General features: G+C 37.3%; 1 protein-coding gene across 2 annotated transcripts in view; it reads left to right on the top strand.

The window, feature by feature from the left end:
* MGAT5 (alpha-1,6-mannosylglycoprotein 6-beta-N-acetylglucosaminyltransferase) overlaps positions 1–10165 on the top strand; it is a 167442-nt gene extending 157277 nt beyond the window's left edge. For both annotated transcript variants that reach the window (XM_042462228.1, XM_042462220.1), the window contains exons 14-17: positions 2088–2204; positions 3467–3541; positions 4788–4945; positions 6247–10165. In XM_042462228.1, coding sequence (XP_042318162.1) covers positions 2088–2204; positions 3467–3541; positions 4788–4945; positions 6247–6445 — 549 coding nt within the window. In that variant the 3' untranslated portion in view covers positions 6446–10165. The remainder of the gene's footprint in view (positions 1–2087; positions 2205–3466; positions 3542–4787; positions 4946–6246) is intronic.
* Positions 10166–15752: the final 5587 nt, after the last annotated feature.

The raw sequence follows: 15752 nt of genomic DNA, 5'->3' as shown, positions 1-15752 counted from the left end.
ACCCACCTTGAACTATAAATATTTTGTCAGGCATTGTACACTCAGGGTTTGTTTTTTTATGCAGATGTAAATTTACCTTAGTTAACAAAGTAGATGTGCTCTTGCATGTTACTTTTGTAACAGCAACTTCGATACCAAAAGTAACCGGTGGGGGGGGGATAGGGATAAGTTCCTACACCATAATACAGAAGAGCAGTTCAGCTGTTTCAATGAATCTAGCTTCACAACTAAAAATACACACATATGAAATAAACCATATCAGGTAAACCTTGTATAAGTAAATAAAAATATTTTGAACCTTCTAGCAAGCACTTGAAGGTTTCTTCCAATAAGTACCCAGGAATAACTTTCTTTTACCAGCCTCCACATTTTAAGAGTGGGTTGGGGCTACAGAGCTCTGAAATAGTGCAATAAAAGTAGAGGGGTTAAAAACTGAAAAGCATGCCAGGCAAAGCACAAGAGAGGAAGGGATTAAGGGAGAGAAAAGGAAAGGAATGCAATGCTGGCAACAGCCCTAGTTGCGCTAAAGGAAGAATTGCGGTGGTGGCTGCTCCTATGCTGGCATTGTACTATTTTATTTTTAGTGGAGGACTACAGCGCAAAAGGGGCTGGTGTCATAAAGTCCAGACTGTGGCAACTCAACACCAAAAACCTGTGTTTGTCCCTCCTCCATCATCTCCCCAGTATTAATGTTTTAAGTCTTCCAGCAAGAGAAAGGGGGGGAAGGGGGGGTGAGAGGGAGTGAAAAGCCTTTGTAAAAAAGAGCTTCAGTCTTTTTTTAACTGTCCGTCTTTGTTAACTGAGTATACCTGTAGTAAATGTCATGTAGTTCTGTAGGGTTATTGTGAAAGTCTGTTCCATACAAAGAATTTAGAAATACTCTTCCTAGAACTGAGTAGAATGACCACTAGACAGGGCCAAACTTATCTTTGAAATTTGCCAGACAGTGAGACTTTTTGCATAGAAAAAAGTATTGGGTGTTGGGAACTAGAACTCTCTGTGCATAACATTTGGTCTGAAGACTATTAGGGATGTGGGAATACCCATAAGTAAACATGGACCTCTGAATTCACCTCAAAGGTCTGAAGGAAACTATTTGGGTGATTGTCACTGTATAACATGGTGCTGTTTCTATTCATACTATGTGATAATTAATGGTAGCTCTGTAGGTAACTGTGGTAAAAGTATATTAGCTGAAAGTAAATTTGGTGATGAAGAAACGAAATAATGTAAAGTATTTAAGGATACTGGATTGTGAACTTTGTGGAGATGTCAATAAGTAAATCCATAAGGAATGCAATAGTACAAGGTATAATTGCATAGTGAAAGAAAATGGGTGCCAGGTTTGTAATAAAGGCAGAAAGGGTTAAAGAGTATGTAAGAACAAAAAGAGAATGATTTGGCAATGTAAATTATCTGAATTTAAGCTACTAGATGTTAGCCTTCAGGTTTCAAAAATTCTTCTGGTTGTAATATCACAGTTCCAGATTGGCTCATCTGAAAATAACAATTATATTGTGTGTTGTTGTTTTTAAAAAAAGAATGTATCTTTGCAAGATTAGCAGTTCTGACCGCAGGTTTTAGTTCATGCTGCATATGTATGTTGCATTGTGGTCATTATCAAACTTGCACTGGAGAGGTCTCCTCAAGTAGTACTTTAGATTAAAACTGGATTTCTTGTTCAGGAAAAAATGTTCTGTTAGTGCATATGACATTATCTGAAAGAAGAGAGTAGGGGGCAGTAAAGACCAGAGAAGTTGAAATTTAAAACAAAATTGAGATTTGATACTTCATTGTAAGATATACTAGACAATTCGTTTTCCATCTTCAAGATAAAATAACACAACACTTTTATAGCTTTAGGGCACATTTATTTTTTAGTTTCACTGATAAATCTGTATATAATGATGAAAGACCATTCAATTTTTAATGTAAGATGTCATGAGCAAAGCGTTTAAAACAAAAGAATAAAGTCCCATTAAGTGGCTGAATAATTATTGTTTATACATTGCACATAATCCTACAGTTTGCTTATTTTATTGAAAGTGATTTTTCAGAAGTATGATGTTTGATTCTTCCTTTTTCAGCTGACATCTCAACACCCCTATGCTGAAGTCTATATTGGAAGACCTCATGTTTGGACTGTAAACATCAACGATCTTTCTGAAGTTGAGAAGGCAGTGAGAGCAATTTTGAGTCAAAAGGTTAAAAGATTTTTTTTAATATACCTCTTTGTAGTTAGTTCCTAAATATGTTTCTTTAAAAAAGAAGAATGAGGTAGGAATAAAGTGTTTTACAAGAGGTTTTGTAAATGATCCCAAAATGAGGTCATATTCTGCAAAGATATGTGGCTCAAAGCGCAAGAAATTCTATTAGCTTTTCCTAATGAATATGCAAAACTATATATTCGAAGTAGCATATGACCCACAAAAAGAAAAGCATTCTTTCAAAGTACAACAAAGCTAGAATGCATTTGTAAAGCAGGAAAGAAAGATCATGCCAAAATTTTCATGAGAAAACATATTTCAATGCACTATACTTTTCTAAACTCGTAAAAGGACATTGTCTCTCTTGTGTCACTATCCTGTGGCTGATACATCACAGCAGTATGTATAGCCTGTGCTTTTTTTTTAAAAGGAGCACCATTTATCCTGAAAAATAAGTTGCTTCTATGTGGAAAAAAAATTAGAGATGATCAAAATACATATATTAGAAAATTAAAAAGGTGTTTCTCTGGCTTCAAAGAACTTCCATGGGGAAAAATATGGGATATGAAACATAGCTAGTGAAGCTGATGAGCAGTTGTATAGTTTATTGCAGAAACATTCACCATGGCCAAATATTATTAAGACCTGTATTTCCACATGAACCTACTACACAACCTAAGCCCAATCCATTTTATCACTGGCAGAGTAGAAAGTCCTACCCATGCATTTGCCTTCTCTCCCACATGTCTCCACATGTTCAGGCAATTTTTTCATTGTTGCCACCAGACAGCTGGTCTTCCTCATAAATGCCTCTTGGAGCAGATAGCCCTTCTGCAAGATAGGCAACTGGCTAGTCGGCAACAAAAAGGTGCTGAAATTGATGGCTCAACTCCTCCATTCCCACAAAAAAGGCACATTTGTCCAGCCACACCATTCCTCTAATTTCCTCCCAGGTTTTGTGATGTAAATCTGCCAGAGAGGAAGTGCCAGAATGTGTCAGAGACAGGTAAGGGGAGAAGGAGGGGTACACACGAGAGATGGAAATGGATAAAACCAGTTGTGGAAAGAGATGCTGCATACCAGCATGATGCGAGCAGCTCCTTGCACAACTGGGGTTGCCCAAGGACAATGACACAATTGGATCCAAGCTGTAGTAAACACTATTGGAACCCATGTCCTAACAGGAGGCATAATGGTAATCGCAGTTAAATGTTTTCTTAAAAATTAGCACTAAAATCAGTATGTTTTGTTTTTGACAGATTGAACCATACTTGCCCTTTGAATTCACGTGTGAAGGAATGCTCCAGAGAATGAATGTGTTCATTGAGAAGCAGGTATGCTTTCCATATCAGTATACATTTGTTGTGTGTATTTTGGTGTTTTTCCTGAACAACCACCCCTTTACAAATGCTTTTTTTCCTCTGTTAAATTATTACAAACAGAGAGAGCTATCTGTAGGTTTGTGACAAAATTGCTTGGTTTAGAGTCCTCTAAGGCATAGTACTTCTTAATTTCTTTTCCAATAATTTATTGTTCTCCTAAACAGTTACAGTGTACCACTAATCAAGTTTAAATACAGTAAGAAATTATTTTAAAATGACACCTTCAAATATCTGGGGGAGAAATTGATCAGCAAGCTATATCCACACAAATTCCTTATAAAAATCAGCCATCAGAATGCCAACAAATAAAATATATTGTTGGGGAGCTCGGTTTTTGCCTGTCTGTGTATGTGCCTGTGTGCCCTTTTCTAAGCTTATCAACATGCCTTCTGTGATGTGGATATGATGCTGTGCTTTGTAGGGGATAACTGTGATTTGTGGCTCTGATCTCATCTTTGTCTTGTTCCTAGCCTTAAGAGTGGTGTTTCAACCTTTCAGAATGTACAAAGGTTGAGGAGGTTCCTAACAAGATTATGAAGAAGCAGGCCTGACCTTCTGGAGAATTCTAGAGGGGCAGATGGAGGTCCCACAGGGGCCAAATTCAGCTTCAGGAACTAAGCTCCATGTCCTAAGTTCTAGAACTCCTCCTCCTCCTTAGAGGTCATGTTGGCCTCCCTTTTACTAAAATGTTGACATCTTGTGGAAACTGCCCTTCTTCGGTAGTACTGTGATGCAGATTATTTATTCACCCTCCTGGCTCGGTAGTGCTGTCTTCTGGTTTATGGTGACCCTAAGGCAAACCTGTCATAGAGGTTTCTTGACGAGATTAGTTCAGATGGGCTTTCTCATTGCCTTCCTGTGAGGTTGAGTGTGACTTGCCCAAAACACTTGCCCAGTGAGTTTTCATGGCTGAGCAGGGATTTGAATTCTGGTCTTCTAGAGTCCTAGTCCCAACAGTAATACCACTGCACCACATGAGACTACCGGCACTCTTTCCAGTCTTTAGGAATGATTGCAATTATATGTACTTTCAGCTTCCAAATTTGACAGGGATCAGTGACATCCAGACACTGGGATCCATGCTGATTACCTTGCAGTCTTAAATGAATTGCCTAAAGATTATTTGAAGTTTTAATAATATTAAGTGTCATTTGTGTGGTGGGGTTTTGTAGTTATGAAATACATTGTGTTATTACAGGATTTCTGCCATGGGCAAGTGATGTGGCCCCCGTTAAGTGCCCTTCAAGTCAAAATTGCTGGGCCTGGAAAATCATGTAAGCAGGTTTGTCAAGAAAATCATCTTATCTGTGAGCCATCCTTTTTCCAGCACCTGAACAAGGACAAAGATCTCTTGAAGTAAGTATCGCAGGTTTTAAGATAAGAAAACTGCTGGGCAGTTTTAACTAAATTTTAATATTATTCTAACATGTTTTTGGTTTGTTTTTAATTTTTTAATACCAGAAAATTTTTAACATAATGAACACATCGGAACTTCAGTGCTCTGAATACAGTAATTATTTTATGTTCATGCATATATTGGATGTATCTATATAGAATTATGAGAGACAGAGGAAGGAACTTCTACGCAGTATGTTTTGCCAATATCAAAGTGGTTAAAATGGCATTATTTCTCCATTCTATCTTAATCTACAGATTATAGTACTTGACAACACTGTCAAGTATTGACAGTATTGACAACACTGAGATCCCCTTTTCAATTACATGTTCCTAGAGTAATGTGCCACAGGTATTGATAAAAGAAACTGAGTGCCTTCTGATTGTTTTGATGTGTGACAATATTGCACATCTATTTGCTGCATCTACACTCCTTGCATACTGATGCCCAGTTAACAACTGTCATCCCACATCAGAGATAATTCTGGCTGAATAGTAGCACCTCTGTTTATCAAACTTCCTTGTAAAACCAAACATTCTGAATTACATCTTTTCATCTGAGACTTTCTTTTCATTTGCACTTTCTTATAGTAAAATGACTAGTGTGGTTTTTCGCACAGTGTGTCTGGAAATGAATGGGATGTGGTTGCTGCTGAGTCTGTATGAACTGAGTAGGAAGCTGTTACAAATTATTAAAAATGTATTTTAGGATAGTGTTGGAGAATATGTAGACCTCTAGATCTGGATGAGCTGCTACTCCCATCATCCTTCACCATTGGCAAGACAGCAGGAATTAGAATGCTACATCTGGAGGGCCACATGCTAGCCCTGTTCTTGTGTATGATAGGTACTGCTCCACAACAAAAATCTCCATTACTGACCTTTTGCACTGTCAATTAGAAGAAGCCCTATAATGTTGCATATGGCGTAACACTAGCAGAAGAACTACAGATATGATACTGTTCTGTTACTGGGTTTCATATTCCATTGAAGTTGGTCAGGAACAAGTGGAACAGCTAGGACAACTACAACCAACAGAATCTAGTAGTGTGTCATAATAAATTTTAGAAACAGTTTTAGATTAGCTTGGCTCTGTGTAATTAAAACACTAGACTGGACATTTGTGTAAGGATGAAACTGGGTTTTCTTGAATGGGCAAAGTTTCACATTAGCAGAATGGCTATACAGGGTATAAGCTGCACTCCTTATGGGATAACTAAATGAGCAAATGATGTAGTTCATGTTGCATTTCTTTTTTCCAGATACAACATTGAATGCCATACAGTTGAATCTGCAAATGATATTCTGGTTCCATCTTTTGATGAAAGGCGAAAACACTGTGTTTTCCAGGGTGATTTGTTGTTGTTCAGCTGTGCAGGATCTCATACAAACCACAAAAGAATCTGCCCTTGTAGAGACTACCTTAAAGGACAAGTTGCACTTTGCAAAGACTGTCTATAGCAGCAATTCATGTGACTTTATGAACGGACAAACAAGCAAGTGGCTTAGAGAGAGCTGCTGTCTGGTTTTTTTGTTTGTTTGTTTGTTTGCACTTTGCCACTGCAGGCTGAAGAGTAGAAATCTGTACCCAGAATGGAACAGATTAAAAAATCAAATCTGAAGATTTTAAGTTTTTTTTCTAAATCAGCAACTGCCACGAAGCCCATGGGAAGTCTCATTAGTTACTTAAAGAGGGGACAAATGAAGTCCAATACTTTTTAAGAGGCAAAACAAAAGCTGGAAATATATTGCATTTCTCTTCCTAACAGCTCATCGTGGTAGATGACATTTTTGAATATTATTTCACCTGTAGAAAAAGCAGGTATGAAAGAGGCGATACAGGAAAGAATCCAAAACATATCCTGGGTACATGGACACTAGCGTTCTCCTGAACTCTGAATGGCTGGTGCTGTTCCTGGAACTACAAGGTCATGCAGCTACTGAACATCTCACCATTGGCTATTGGTTTCTCTCTTGCTTGTTGTATCATCTACAACTCCATGCAGTATTGAGAGAACTGAGAAAGCAGCACCATGAATTGGGAGAGCATATGGCTGCCAGATCCTTGGTTGTGGATTTTGACTGTGGCATTTGTCAGGGCTTCAGTGGCCTGAGAAACACCCTGTCTAGAATTATGAGTGCACTCCCTTCCCGGTTCACCTTAAGGTTTGTTTTTTCATAAGATGGTGATTAGAAATGTTTTGTGATCACTGAAAAATGGTATGGCTTCCTTTGAGCAATATTTTCCTGAATTTGCTGTAAAGTAGTGAAACAATGACTGAAAGATGAAAATAGAAATGAGGCTATTAATGATAAATGATTGAAGAGTGGTCTGCCTTGATATGTTGTAGCAATTTAAAGAGCTACTGTGGAACACACACATACATCATACACTCTCTTGCTACAAAGGAGGCTTCTTTTCTGCCATTTTTATACCTAACAAAAGAAAAAAAATTGTGGAAGCAGAACAGTTATGTATAATTGCAGTTAATGCAGAGTGCCGAACTCAAATTTTGCTTGTAGACATGTGATAAGCTCTTCCTTTTTAAAAAAAAATGTGTACAGTATCTTTTATTTAAAAAATGTTTTTGCTGCACAACTGACACATCTTTATATGCACTACTTGTGGATGGCAAAAAAAAGGCATTTGGTAAAAAAAAAAAGAATGATTCATAATTCTGCAGTAAGGTTGTGAAGCCACTGTAGGTTAGGGAAGCAGGGAATAACTGGACCATTTTCAGTATCACATCTTTATATGCTATTTTGGCTTTCTTCTCCTTTAAATATTTCCTATTGTTTCTGTTCATGACACAATACACACATTTCTGTTCTTTTGTAATGTAGTTCTTATGCTGAGACTACTAGCATATCTCTTGACATGCCAAAGACCATAAGGGAAAACATTATTGTCAAACAAATCGTCATGGTAAGGCTTAAAAACAAAGACTAAATTTAAAAAATATAGGCAAGTATCTGATTGGTGTCATTCCACAACCACAGTTAACATTATGTTTGCAGACGTTGGCTGAAATCCAGTGTCTGAAATCTGCCAGAGTTTTTCCCTTGGGTTTCTCTTTCGTCTTCCCATGCAATCCAACATGACAGCCAGTCGGTGATGGAGGTGCAGGAGAGTGCGGGTGCTTCCTCTTTCCTGGTTGCAAAACTGTAGCCAGATAGGGCATGGGATCCTGCCCACTTCTCCCCAGTTGGCCATGAGCTCTGCCCCAAAATGCATGGGCTGTAGTTTGAGGGGAGCAGTGTCATAGCACAGGTAGGTGCTGGGCACCTTCTTCTGCAGTGACCTTAGAAGTATCCCTGCAAGTGTAACAGGAGATTATACCAGCATACGCTACTAACAGGACACAGACCAGCTTTTTCTAGACTCTGTGCAAGGGGAAAGTTACCCAGTCTCAGAAGCAGTTGTGTGCCATGGGACCAGGACAAGTGCACTCCCACTTGATGCAATTTACAAATCCAGCTACGCATGTAGGGCAACTTCCTCTTCCTAACATTAGGTGGAATTAAGTTCTTACAATCCATGCACATGTAATATTTGTGTGAAAGAATAACTGTCCTTGTTATGGAACATAATGGCAAACCTAGATTAAAATTTGGTTCCTTTTAATCCCAATTTAAATGTTTCCCTTTTCTCCAGAATTGTTTTTCTAGTAATGGTGCTAAACAGTCATAAAATAATGAGGAAAATGGTTCATGAAAGGAAGAAAAATGGTTTACCAAGGCTAAAATGTTTTATGTGGACCTGAAACTGAGCAGCAGCTGATCCAAATGCTATACTAAGACTCACTCAATTGGCTTTTGGAATGAAAAGGCCAACTAACATCTCAAATTTCTCCATTATTTAACACTTGGAATCCAAGATTGTGTGGGTTAAGTATCAATTATTTCAGCTTCTCAATCAGATGAAAGCGCAACAAAAACCACCCCATTTTTTTAAAGGGGGGGAGACCATTTTAAATTTTGCCACACTTGGTGACTTGACTTGAATTATTTCACCTACGATCTGTACTGTTGCCAAATTGAAGAGATGAAAAACAAAGCACTACCACAGTTAATGCAGCAGCAAAACCATTTGAAAATACCTGCACTGTAAATATGTCTTTATCAATGTAAGTAAATTACTTTGCCTTTAGTAATGCTCCCGTCTAATACTTCTCCAGAAAAGGCTGTCAAATGTTAAGGTTAGGTAAGTTTTGTAGGAAAGATGTAGCAGGAGTGGTTAGGAATCTGAACAATTGCTTGAAAATCTTTCCTTCAGTGCTGCCATGGCTTTTATATTCTGATGCTAAAGTCTGTGTGTGCATGTCTGTCTTCATACCTGGCTCCCTCATGGAAAATCTTGTCCCAGAATAAGCTCAGAGACAAGCATAGGGGTTTGCTAGTTTGTTGGTGCAATATAGGGCTTTCAGCAGAGGATAGAGCTGCCAATTGCTAGTGTAGTAGCTTGATATTCTTTGGCCAAAAAATTATAAAATAAAATACTGTAGCTGCTTAGTTGCAATGTAGCAAACAATGAGCGACTATATGGGAAAATAAAATGGATGAAGTTCTTACTGCAGGAACTTTTGGAAATAAGGTCAGACCTTTGGTAGACTCATTATTTCATACTTTCCTGTTAAATTTTGTGTGACAGTAATACACCACTGTTTGTGGAAGGAATCTGTTTAATTTGTATATTTGCCTTGCTATGGTGGATGCAATATTTGTTTACTCTGAAGACATGGTGGTGGAAGAAAATCTGAAGCTTCAGTTGGTCATTGTTGCAGTCAGTACAGGCTTGAGAGACTTGGGACTATTTTTCCAGAAGGCACTTGAATTTCAGTGAAAAGCAGATGAGTCCTGTACCAGTTAGCCATTTGGCCTATTAATATTAAGACATTTTGTTTTCAAAGTTTCCATTAAAGCTATACATGTTGGTTGATACATTTTAGGGAATGCCTTCCTTGCTTAACTTGGATAATTTCCTTAAAGATTAAATGCAGAAAGCAAATGCTTGATTATTTATTTTCAGTAAATGTAAGGGTACAAGTAGAACTACAGATCTTTTTGTCAAAGCAAATTCCAGTCCCAGATATACATTTGGTAGATTTTTACTTTAGATACCAAATTATCTAATGTAACTAATGGTTTACCATTAAATCAAAAATAAAATGATAAATGTTATCACCAGAGGCAGCAAGTCTTCATATAGCAAAAATTCCTTCATTATTTACAAGTTTATAGATATATCTATGTATGTATGTATGTATGTTTTTTCTTTGATCTGGTATTTTTTAAAAATCTTCTGTGATATTACCAAAACTTGAGAGAAGCATTTACATAATTTATTTTTTAAAAGTTTTAACATTAAAAGCTTGCCTTTGAAAGGTAACAAATACACTGTTTAAAAATGCCAATAAAAACCTCATTTATTTCATATATGCAAGTTGATTTGCACATAGAAGTAAGTATGCTTTGAGTATATTTCACATAGTTTTAGTAGTTTGTCTCTTTTGTAGTTCATAGAAGCAGTCGTTAGAGAGGGTATTTTGGGATTTTGCATGGCAACGATAAAACATTCTGCTAATATGTGTGCCTTTCATTTTTATTTTAAATAATTGTGCGTTTGGGATCCAGACAATGCCTGAACAACTGTAATGGAACACTGATTTTTGATTATTCATATACTTTATGTAAATAAATATTTTTTTAAAAGTGTATTTTCTATTGGGAGAAGACAAAGGTGTTGGAACAAAGAACATTGTACAACCTGCAACATGTCAACAGAATGCTGCCTATTGATATTTGTACTTGAATGTTTGCATCTATAATCATTGCACTTATCCAAGTCCTTATTTGTACTACATCTTAACAAAGAAGGAGGGACAAAAAACAGTTGGCTGCATACCCAGATGATCAATGTTTATGGCTTGAATCTATATGTGCAACGCCCAATATCAGACAATTAGAAAATGGAAATTGACAGAAATTCATTAATACCATGATTTTGTAAATTACTAGTACATTATAGTTTTGTAAACTGGCATTATTTTTCAGATTAGTGCATCTATTTTGTTACAGAGCATGAAGGTGTTATAAATTATAAATTTTCATTCATACAGGAGCACACTTATTACTTTCTTATTTAAAAGTGCGGCATATTTCCCCGTTACAGTGAGTAGTATAATGTTTTAAGAAACTTCTTTCAGTGTTTCAGAAAAAAAATCTGTTTAGCAAGATGTGAGTTTCACCATATAAACACTCCAGAAACTATTTTTAAATGTGCAAAGGTTATTCCTCTTTCACTCCCAATGTTGTTGTTTTTTTAAAAAAAACAGTCTCAGTGATATGGTGCATAAAAAAGAGGGGGGAGATAAAGAAATGTGGTATCGCTTGTTTTTATTTTCACATGAACTTTCATGGATGTAAACCCATTTGTTTGGGTGCAGTACTCAGTGGTATTAAGACCTCAGACCAAGCCTCACTGCGCAAGTCAATCATACAGTTCCTCCACTATCTGAGTCCGCTGTTCACACACTCTTATACAACCCTAGCACAAAGTCACTAACAGCAACCAGAAGTAAGCTGTGCTTGTGGATTGCATTTTTTTAAAGCTGTAGAACATTCACCAAGATTTACTGACACTCATACTTTTAATGGCTTTGGGCCTCCTTAGTTGCACAAATTGCCACTAAGGTGTTGCCTTGGAAGGTGGCTGCAGTGGCTTTTTTGTTACTCACTCATGATGGCTCCATTTATATGGCTATTCCACATGGAGGATTTTGAGTGTTTAGACATGCAGGCCCTGCTTTGAGTCCTGTTGGTAGGCCTACTGAATCAGCTGTATAATGGTGAGGCAACATTTATTGATTCAATAAGTCTAGCTTGACTGGGACTGCCAGCAGGATTCGAGCTCCATACTAATTGCTGTTTTTAAAAATACAGAAATGTTCTTTTGAGATACACAGTAATAAATTAAGATATAGTATTTTCATGAGTTTATAATACCTTGATAGCTCATGCTTTCGTGTTTATTTGGCAGATCTTTTGCTTCTTCCTATATTAAAAATGTACTTTGGCACAGTTCATATGGAGTTTTCCACATTCATGCTGAAATAAGTTTTAAGTCCAGAGTTAAAACCCTTGGCTACCTTCTGGAGCAAAGCTAGAATATTTACTCTCTTCCAAGCTTTTGAGTCTTTCTACTTTCTAATATCCTTCCTCTTACCAGTGCCTGTAATTTTTTTTATTGATTTAGTTCTGTAAAATTGTTGGTTGCTTTGTTTATTTTTAAAACACCTCCTAAAACTTATTTTAGTTGTAACTGAAGTTAAGACTAGAAAAGCTAACGGTACTTGCAGTATAGAAAGTGTTGTCACTCCTATAAAATAACTGCATTGCCCACTTCCCTAATAGGTATTGGTAGTGGTCATCAGCTAAGCATAGCCATCCTGATCACAGTTAGGGATTCATGTGTCAGGTCAGGGACTCAAACTCTGTTCCACAGATCACTAAAGCAGACTACATTCCTTTCATCAAATGATATAATCACTGGTAACATTGCTGCTTTTCTGTGCAGTTATTTACCAGTTATTTTTTCTTGCTGTGAGGGGGAACGTTTGGAGGGGATTTCCTCTTTCATTTTAAGATGACCCTCCTGAAACAGAAAGAGCAGCAAGTAATACAAGCAATGAGAGAATCTGAGCAGTCCATTGCATTTGATAAATTATGATGGTACTAGTTCTAATTTTAAGCTGATTTTTTTTCTTTTTTCAAGTTCTGTGAAACTGCTAACCAAGATAGCACTATGCTCTCAGAGAAATTAGTGTATATACTCAACTAGAAGTAGAAGTTGACCTCATGTATAAGTCAAGAGCAGGTTTTAGGGCCAAAATTATGGATTCTATTGTGATCTGTGGATAAGTCGAGGATAAAACTTAGGGGCATGTAATAAAGGATATAAAGGATGATGCAAAGGAAAATAATGCCAAAGAACTTAGAAAATTCTGGCAGACATAACTGTTTGTGCTCATCCTAAAAGCTGGATGGATGAAAGAATAGAGGGGATCCATACTTCTTTTTGGGGCTCCCAGGATGGACTAAGCTCTCACCTTTTACCACTCTCTATTTAGAAAAAGGGGATGGCTCCTCTCTCTCTCTCTCTCTCAGAGAGAGGGGGGAGTTAAAGTACAGTATTTACATTGACCCATAGATAAGTCTACCCAGCTTTTTTGGATCAGTTTTTTGACTAAAATTTCTAGACTTATACATGAGTATATACAGTATACAGCATGAGAAAGGTTATTCATTTAAAAAATGGTCACATCAAACAAGATTTGGCGTTAGCCATTGTGAAGAAACAATGCTGTGTTTTGAGCTTCTGGATATACAGTAGGCAAAGCATGGTTTTAAGCAGCTTTAAAAGTTTCACTTTCAACTCCTATTAATGGCCTTCTTAGTAGTTGTCACTGATCTGCACAATTGGATGCAATAGTACTTCACAGTTGGTATGCAAATCAACTTTAAACCATCACTTCAGATATGCATTTTATCCAGTCAAGGCAAACATGTTTCAAGAGCAGTCTCATATTCAGATATTAAAATGAACCATTTTTATGTGGGGTTTTTTCTGAACCCAGCCAGAATAATCCATTTACACCGTGGTGATGATTAATCATCTAATATGCATTACAGTCAACCCTCCACATTTGTGGCTTTGACTTTTCAGATTTCATTACTCACAGATTTTACTAATATGTTCTCTCTAGGTCCTCCAGAGTGATTCTGCTGGAAATTGACCATAGAGTCACACTGGAGGACCTGGAGAATACTAGCAAAAACACTTCTCAGGCATCTGTAGGTCCTCTAGCACAATTCTATGGTCAATTTCTGGTGGATGTGGAGCACACAATTGTGCTGGAGGGCCTAGAGATTCCTAGAGAAGTTTTAACTCAGGTTTATAAAATAGGAATTTTTTATTTGAGGTTTTCTCACTTTCACCTGCTCCTAACCACAGTGAATGCATTTCGGTGTGCTCAAAGAAACTTTTCCTGATGTTGATTAAGCCATTTCTTCCTCTTTTAGGACTTTAGTACTCTAAGCTTTCTGTTATCAAATGCAAAATCTAAGACATAGGTTTCTCCACTGATGTATCAGTGCCCCCACACTGTCCATACTCCATCCATTTAATCCATACATTGGTGAAGGGTGGCAATTACAGTCTTAGCAGTCTTGAATTAAATTTGTTATGTTCTCTCCAAAAGAAGCCGCTCAACATTTTTGACACAGCTGCTTGTTGTTAAGCAGTTTTTATCATTGATAGTCATGTCTTCCATTGGTGTATCCTATTCTGCTGTACCAACTATGAAGCCGTGTTTTTACCATTTATATAGTAAAAATGATATTGAGCATTGCATGAGTAGAACCCTGTTCATGCCGTTATTAATATAATCCTAAATATATATATTGCATGAGTGGACATCCATTCATGCAACAGAATTTTCTCTTCCTCTCCTCCCTACTGCATATCTTGAAAATCAGCTCAGAAAGACTCCCCTAACACTCTGGATTATACTACAATGGAGAAACGATCCTTTCTATCATGGATGTTACTCCAGGGAAGACCTTAACTGGATATTAATATTAGGATTCATTTAGTCATCTCGTGTTATTTTTTGTAGATTTGATAGCCTTGTCATGTAAATTCTCTTTAATAATTCATGTTCATTATTCAGTTTTGCACTAAATAACACTATTATTGTGGTTTCTCATTCATAAACTCAGATATTGATTGGGGATTGCAGCTCTTTTTGGATTGCCTTCCCTTTTCCATTTTTCTATCATGATCATACAGGTAACAAAATATCATTCAAAGCTGGCTCTGGGAGTCCAGGAGACTGAAAGGCACAGCACTCTCAATGGGCACCTGTAAGAGGGGAAGGGACATGTGATCTGATGGCACGCTCCATCCTATAACTCTCAGAAGTGCAAATAAGAGGAGTGTTAGGGTAGGGAGGCTGGCCAATGTCCAGCATTGCCACCTTTTAGAAGTGGTGCTAGAGTCATTTCTGTGGGATTGATCTACATAACTGGCTAAGATCCTGCAGGAACAGACTATGCTGCCTGGTGCTATCACTCCCATCCCAAAGAATACCATTTTAGGAGAGCAGAAAGATGAGTGGAGATAGGTCCAGCCCTCTTTGTGTTCCTGGATGTGCTGTGATAGGCATCTGCAGAGACTCAAGGAGAGGGGGACTGTGCGGCCAAAAAAGCAGGTTTGGGGGCTGAAGTTCAGTTAATGCATGCCCAATGACTGAAAAGCAAATTGCAGTGGCATTTTGCAGACTTGCCACATTGTAATTGGTGAACAGAATGATGAATGTGCCTGTTCGTCAAACATGAGCATAAAAGCATATCTGCAAACATGAGCATAAAAAATATTCTCAGAATCTCCAAAAAATCTTGAGTTCTCTCCTAAAGAATAACCTTCCCCCAATAAAATAATAGTAATAATAATAATAATCCACAGATATATAAACTGTCTTCCTTTACCCATTCATCTTAGAGCAGTTTTTCCTTGGAGCCAGTGAATAGTTATTTACAAGGTTAACTTAGGCTTCATTAAAGACAAAGCATAAAATAGGCTGGATTGCTTAGAAATTTGTTTTACAGGCCAGGATTAAGCAGGATGTTATAATTCTAGTTACTTTTGCTTTGTATAATTTTAAATGGGCATTCTGTGTTTATGTCTTTTTAAATTTCTTTGACCTAA

This window comes from Sceloporus undulatus, chromosome 1 (genome assembly GCF_019175285.1).
Source record: "Sceloporus undulatus isolate JIND9_A2432 ecotype Alabama chromosome 1, SceUnd_v1.1, whole genome shotgun sequence".
NCBI lineage: Eukaryota > Metazoa > Chordata > Lepidosauria > Squamata > Phrynosomatidae > Sceloporus > Sceloporus undulatus.
Note: the sequence above shows the minus strand (reverse complement) of the source record. Positions and strands in the feature narration are given on the sequence as shown.